The 6910-nt window shown below is 43.7% G+C and overlaps 1 protein-coding gene and 1 pseudogene across 1 annotated transcript; one reads left to right on the top strand and one right to left on the bottom strand.

The window, feature by feature from the left end:
* Positions 1–3446: 3446 nt before the first annotated feature.
* Positions 3447–4016, top strand: LOC143569547 (pentatricopeptide repeat-containing protein At3g14330 pseudogene; annotated as a pseudogene).
* A 271-nt stretch (positions 4017–4287) lies between these two features.
* Positions 4288–6334, bottom strand: LOC143565869 (peroxidase 3-like). The gene is made up of 4 exons (XM_077052734.1): positions 6065–6334; positions 5129–5326; positions 4885–5047; positions 4288–4732 (listed from the first exon to the last, which is right to left on the bottom strand). Exons 1-4 carry the CDS (start codon positions 6260–6262, stop codon positions 4317–4319), a joined length of 975 nt encoding a protein of 324 aa, XP_076908849.1. The 5' UTR covers positions 6263–6334; the 3' UTR covers positions 4288–4316.
* Positions 6335–6910: the final 576 nt, after the last annotated feature.

The following is a 6910-nucleotide window of genomic DNA, read 5'->3' as shown; positions in this document are numbered from 1 at the left end:
CTGGTGTCCACGCGAAGATGTCAGCGTTTTTCTGTAGTAAGCGTTTGAGTAAGGTGCGCGTAGGATCAGTGAATGTTCGGCCAATGGTAACAGCCTGGTCAGGGTATTTGCCATTGAAGGCCCATTCTTCTGGTTCGGTGATGGTTGGTTTAGCCATCTTTGGTTTGGGTTTAGATGAGACAGATGCGATGCATACCTGGGGAATACCGGTGATCATCGCTACACCCTCAGCTGTTGGCCATCCCATCATGCCGTGGACTGAAGATACCACGGCATTGAATCTTGCCATCCCGTCTCTCCCGAAGAGAATGTCGTATGTGTGGTGTGGCTTCCTCATTACGACAAAGTCCACGTCTTCTGTGCGGGAGTGTTTCCCGCCCGTGAGAGTGACGGGGAAAGATAGGATACCCAAGGGGGTGTTTGTGCTGCCATCGAACCCTTCCATCGAGGCGTAGACCGTTTCCAGGCGTTCCTTGTCTTCGTCGTCTAGCTTGTCGAAGAACTGCCTGTACATAACCGTTGACGAGGCGCCGTTGTCAGCAAGAGTGCGGGAAGTGATGTAGTGCCCCAGCTGGCTTTTGATGACGATAGGGCCTTCTTTGCTGGGTCCTCCTGGCACTCGCGGGAAGCGTACCTCAGCTTCCTTCCACGCGCATGGTTCTGTCGTTCGTCTTTTTCTTCCTCTGATGTTACTATGAACCATGTGGATGCTGATGTCCACGGGCTTTCGTCCGTTGCCTTTGTATCGGTTATCATTCCTCCCTCCATTCTTGATTGATGCCACAAGGTGTGTAAGTTTTCCATCCTTGACGAATGTTTCAACAATATCCTTCAAGGATGTACACTCCTCAGTGGTGTGACCCTTTGTCCCGTGGAAGTCACAGGATTTGCTCTGATCCGCGTTATGTCGCTGCCGGATCATTGGAGCTTTTGGCCATGGGAGTTTCTCGGTGGCAAATATCTCCGTGACGCTTTTGGTGAGTGGCGTCCACCGGGGGTTTCGGCTTGATGGGTGCGTGTTTTCCCTTCCGCCTACTAGAGGGCGAGAGTTGGATGAGGTGTCAAAGTTTACCCTTAACTGCCAAATACCTAGCTTCCTCTTTTTGTTTTGCCGAGCGGTCCGGACGTTGTTTTCTCTAGTCCTCTGCGTGTAGAGGTTTGTACTCTGGGGAAGATTCCTACCCAGTTGCTTCTCCGTTTCGGCAAAGCGCTTGGCCGCCGTCATGATGGCATCCCATGTGGATGGCATGCCGTCTTTACCCGTCAACGTGCGGATAAGCTCTGGGTATTCGGCGCCCTGGATGAAAGCGGCACGAACAAGATCTTCGCTTATGGTGCCCAGACTCAGCTTCTTCGAGTTGAAGCGAGTGATGAAGTCTAGTAAAGATTCATCCTCCTCTCTAACGCAGTTGAGGATCGTCCACTGCTCTTCAGTATATTTCCTCTGTTGACTGAAGTGCTGGCTGAACTTGTGTTGGAAGTCCGCCCAATCATAGATGTGGTGGACCGGTAAACGATCAAACCACGCCCTGGCCGCTCCAACCAGCGTCATCTAGAACATATAACACCATGTGGGTTCCGTCCAGTTGCTGACGGTTGCCCCCGCTATGAATCTGTTCAAGTGATCGTCTGGGTCGGATATACCATCATAAGTGCCGATGTTGGACATCTGTTTGGCACTCTTCGGGGCGATAGCTTCCGCAATGTCTCTTGCAAACTTGGACGTTCCCGCATTTGCAACAGTTGGTCTAAAGGTTTTGGAGAAGTCACGTGGGTTTCCCCCCGCGTTCCTTGGTTTGAAGGTTTCTCCAAAATTCCTTCTCGGTTGGAAGTCTGTTTCCTTGCGCTTCCCTTTCGCCCTATGACGAGGGTTTGCGTCACTGTCGGACTCCTCCCAATCATCGTCCAAGTACTCGCACTCATTGCTCATGTTGAGCTGTTGTCGAGTGCTTCCGAATTCGTCAGCCTGTTGGAGTGAACGTAAGCGTTCATCCAACTCAGCTTGGAATTCCTTCTGACGTGCTTCCGCCCACGCTTTAACTTGATCAAGTGTTTGGTGGGGGAGCCTCGTCTGTTGTCTCTCCAACTGGGTATCGGTGAATCCCAGTGAAGGTTTGTTTACTGCACTTGCCCCGGCTTGGGTAACCGGGGTAGTGTTCGTAAAAATTATGTACTCGCCGGTGTTCCCCCCAGTAGCTGGGGTTGTGGTTACCGGAGTTTCTTGGTCACTCGTTGGCCTTGGCATCGGAGTAACCTTAACCATCTTTCCAGAGGTTTTGAAAAAACTGAAAAAGAATTAGTTCTAGCTTTTATGCACGGATGGCGCCAATAAAGAAACACTATGTGACCCCGGCGGATTATGGATAATCTTAGGGTTAAGTAGATGTTTCCCACGAGGGTTAGGTCCTGCAAAGATGGTTATTCTTCTGATGACCTGCAAAACAGACACCGTGAGCTCGTCACTGAGAAGGAGGGGGTTCCTCCTTGTGACCACCCTCCGGCGTGAGAATCAGACTAGATTGCTCTGAATATAAGTGTATATTGAGAGAAATAGCTAGGGAAGATAAGATAATATCAGATGATATCTCTTGATACCGTTCCAAGGTGTTGGAGTATTTATAGCCGAAGGTAGGTTTTCAAGCACAACTGTATAATATTCCTTTTCCACCAACTGTGGGCTACGTACGTGCCATGCTGGTGGTTGGTGGGTAGGCAGCGGCTGATAGTGACATGGCCGGGTGTGTACTATTCCTTTTCCACCAACTACAGGCTATGTACGTGCCACGATGAGGGTTGGTGGGTAGGCAGCGGCTGATAGTGATATTTTGTACTGGAGCATGCTCCTCCTCGTACTATTGTCGGTGAGCTGTCACCCTGTGATTGGTTCATGGGTTGCTTTGGTCAGATCTTGTCTATTTTGTCCATACCTTGGCAGGTATAGTACAAAAGATCTTTCAGAAGCATACGGACTGGCTCTTTTGGGCGGGAATATTCCCGCCTTGCTCATTCCTTCTTCAGGTGACATTGCTGAAGTATTAAGAGTTAGTGCCTTATGCGTGTAGCTTTACTGTTAGTGCGGGTAGCCTTCCTTCTCAGCTTGTACCCATAGCTGCAGGAACAGGCAGGGTACTGTACCAAGGGAGGCTTTCCTGCGGGAACAGCTGCCTTACTGCGTGTAAGGTCTTCATCTCTCTGAGCATGGTGGGTCTTGCGGAACCAGTTGGTCTTTGCGCAGACGTACCCCATCAAGGTGTGTCTTGCGGGTCCAACTGAAGGTCTTCATCTCTCTATGAACCGGGCTGTATGATGTTGGATCGGGTAGACAAATACACGTGAAAGTGATCAGAACCGTTCATGGCTCGGGAACCGATGTGTTCCTCATGAGCTCGTTGATTGATTTATATGGAAAATGTGGATTGGTAACCAAAGCTAAACATGTATTCAATATGGCAAGATTAACCGATGTGGTATTGTGGACGTCGATGCTTGGTGTGTACGGTAAAAACAGGTGTCACGAAGAAGTGAATCGACTGTTTAAACAAATGTTAATAAAGAAAATTAAACCGGACGGGGTGGCCTTTGTTACTGTAATTTCAGCTTGTGGGCACACGGGTCAGGTTGATCTTGGGGTTGAGTATTTTGAGTCCATGGGTCAGGATTTTGGACTAGAAGCGGGTCCCGAGCACTACGGGTGTCTAGTGGACTTGCTTTGTAGGGCGGGTGAAGTTGAACAGGCTTGGGACGTGTTTAATAATATGCCGAGGGAAGTGAGTGTGAGTGTTACGGTTTGGGGTGCGTTGTTGAACGCGTGCTGTGATAATGAGAATGTTGATTTGGGTAGGTTTGCGGCTCGAAGGGCGATGGAGTTGGATCCTATGAATACCGGGATTTATGTTTTGTTGTCGAATTTGTTGGCGAAATGTGGTTTGTGGGATGAAATTGAAGAGTTGAGGGAGGTGATGCGTGATAAAGGGATTAAGAAAGATATTGGGTGCACTTGGGTCGGGTCGGGTTGACCCGGTGATGACCGGTTAATTTGTCTTGGAAATGGGTATAACTTGGAATCAAAATCATGTACTATTCGTATCATTAATGCTAAAAAAATGAAGAACAAGATAAACGAAAACAATTGCAATTTTCATTCAATCAACTTTGGTTTTATTTTACAAGCATCATTCTACCTTCACTCACAATCACATCTTTATTTGTGTTTCTTCTCACACGAAGAGAGAAATTAAAAAAAGAAAAAAAAAACACCCCATTAAATTTAAATACAAGTTAAAACTAAACAAATCAAACATTATAGGACTGCACACTTAGCTGTTTGCAACAGCACATTTCTTTCGGATATCACCGGCGGTTCCTGTTTTCACCCCGATCCGACCCATTTTCTCCATGGATAACGCAAACTCACTGAAGAAATTCTGAAGTGGTCCTTGCAGGAGTTGGTTTATTAATGTCAATGTGTTTGAGCTCCTTGTCAAAGCTGAGTCAGACTCGAACAATCCTCTACGTTTTAACAATAAAGTGTAGTAGCTAAGATCAAAAGTATTACGGCTCCCAGGATCCATCTCAACTATTGTTGTATTATCGTTTTGTGTCCTACATTTTCTTGATTTAAGGTTGGCAGCGTATTCACTATCGAGTGTCGGGTCTTGATCTCCCACACCCGTGAAATTGAATAGACGGTTTGAAAATGAGCTACAATGCGCGACTCCAATAGTATGAGCGCCTAAAATAACAAAATTCAGATAAGTGAAGGCGACAGTTTTGACTCATTTACTTGTCAATAAGTTTATTTCTAACCGATCAAAGAGTAACATATAATAGAATGTAGTCAAACAAATGCATCAAACATCATCTTTGCAGTGAAATGAAACTAACCGGAAAGCAAAACAAGATCCTTCACATCAAGACTTTTATTGGCAAAGCTTTGTATGAGTCTACTGATGTTGAAGGTTGGGGCTGGGATTTGGGCCAACGCCTCTGATGCAACCGATATCACTCCATCTCTTCGGCCAGTTGGAACTCTCCAAAACGGACCTCCCTTTGATGCAACCGAAGGCAAGTCAGTATGTTAATATTACGGGTTTAATTTGCTTCATAATAATGTAGTTGGAATACTTACGATGGTAACAACGGAGTCCCTAGCGGCAAGAGCAATAACATCAGCACAAGAAACTATACCAGGGCATTCTTTTTCAAGCAAATCTTTTATTCCATCAATGAAGCCATACCCTCTAACACTTAAATTTGGGGGTGCCACTTTCTCTGTTTGATTCCCTGAGCTTGAAGTAACATTCAAAAGGATTGATGCATCACAACCCTATTCAACACACCATCCACATACAATATTCATTAGTTTTTCGAATTAGGGTAAACTCGCCTTTTTATGTGTAATGTGACCTCTGCCGACGATATTTGACATGTTAGAAGAAATCAAAGTGTAACATTCAAAGCATATATCACAACCTAATTATTCAAAACACCATATTCATATATACTTTTGAAAAGGTTCACTTTATGCTCATTGTGACCTTGAAAAGGGTAAAATTGTCATTTTATACGCATTGTAGCATTTGAAAAGTTCTAGTTCCGCAACTAGATGAGCTTTTGACATGTTAGAAGAAACCCAAGTATAGCATTCATACATCAAAACCCTATACAATATATGTACGGTGCGATATTTAGTTTTGCAAAGGTTTAACTGTTTTAAGTCGTCTTTTATGTGCATGGTGACCTCTGCTAACAAGTTCTAGTTCCACAACTAGAGTTTCACGTTACAAGATTCAAAAATATAACATTTAAACATCACAAGCCTATTCAAAGCATCATGCGATATTAGTTTTAAAAGGGTAAACTCACCATGTTGTGTGTGCTTATTTAGTGCCATGCACTGACGAAACAAAACAAAAGATTAAACAACCTAAACAAGATATGCACACGGGCAAATGCTGCATTGTATATTGCAAGACATTCATGCATGGATTATGTTCATGAACGCATTGCTACAAGTCTACAACAGTAAAAAAAAATAAAAAGATAAAAGGTTGAACTAACGAACCCTGACGAAACAATCATGAAAATGCATTCTGATAAGAGCAGCCGCAAGCGATGGAGCGTTCGGAATATGCTTGTGAACATAATCTTGCACAATCTTTTCAGCTTTCGGGCATGAACTCCCATAAAACCCCAACTTCAGATCACCACGAACCGATCCAAAGATCACCGAAAACATGAAAAAGAAGTAAAGCCCTTTCATTTTCCAGCTTTTTCACTCAGATTCTGGGAACTAAGATCTTGTGTGTGGATAGAGTATGCAAGTAATGTCTGAATTTATAAAGCATGTAACAGCCATACTAAAATATCAAGCTCATAATTAAACAATAAAATAAGTGAGATTAGTTATAGGTTAAACGTCAGTCATGTGTTAATATAAGCAACAAGCCTCACCTAATACAGGCCATATGCATGTGTGACATCAAATTCAAACGCAGGCAATTGATCCTCATGGATTAATATTATGTTATATATGGTTGAAAATATTATTATATAGCTAATATTTGTTAAAAATCATTGTTGGCAAACTGGCAAGGGATACTACAGTAAATAATTGGTTGAAAATGGTTCAATCATGGTGGTTTTGGTAACCTGCTTCCTTTTAGTATATATATCCAGACATATAGAACATGCAATTGTGCAAATAATTATAGATGGCCATTTTCTAATCATTCATGTTTTTTTTTTCTAATAAAGCAATGACATGTATTCAAACCAACCAATATGTATTATAATTTTGATTATATATCGTAAGGTGTTTTCGTAAGGGATAAGAAATAATAGTTTGTAATTACAAGCAAGGGCGGACCGACATGGGTCAAGTGCCCTAGAGTTTTTTAAATACATGATT

This window comes from Bidens hawaiensis, unplaced genomic scaffold, assembly GCF_021521415.1.
Source record: "Bidens hawaiensis isolate Kalapana, Puna unplaced genomic scaffold, B.hawaiensis_p1.1 tig00000097_1, whole genome shotgun sequence".
Taxonomy (NCBI): Eukaryota; Viridiplantae; Streptophyta; class Magnoliopsida; order Asterales; family Asteraceae; genus Bidens; species Bidens hawaiensis.
This window is presented reverse-complemented; position numbering and strand designations above follow the sequence as displayed.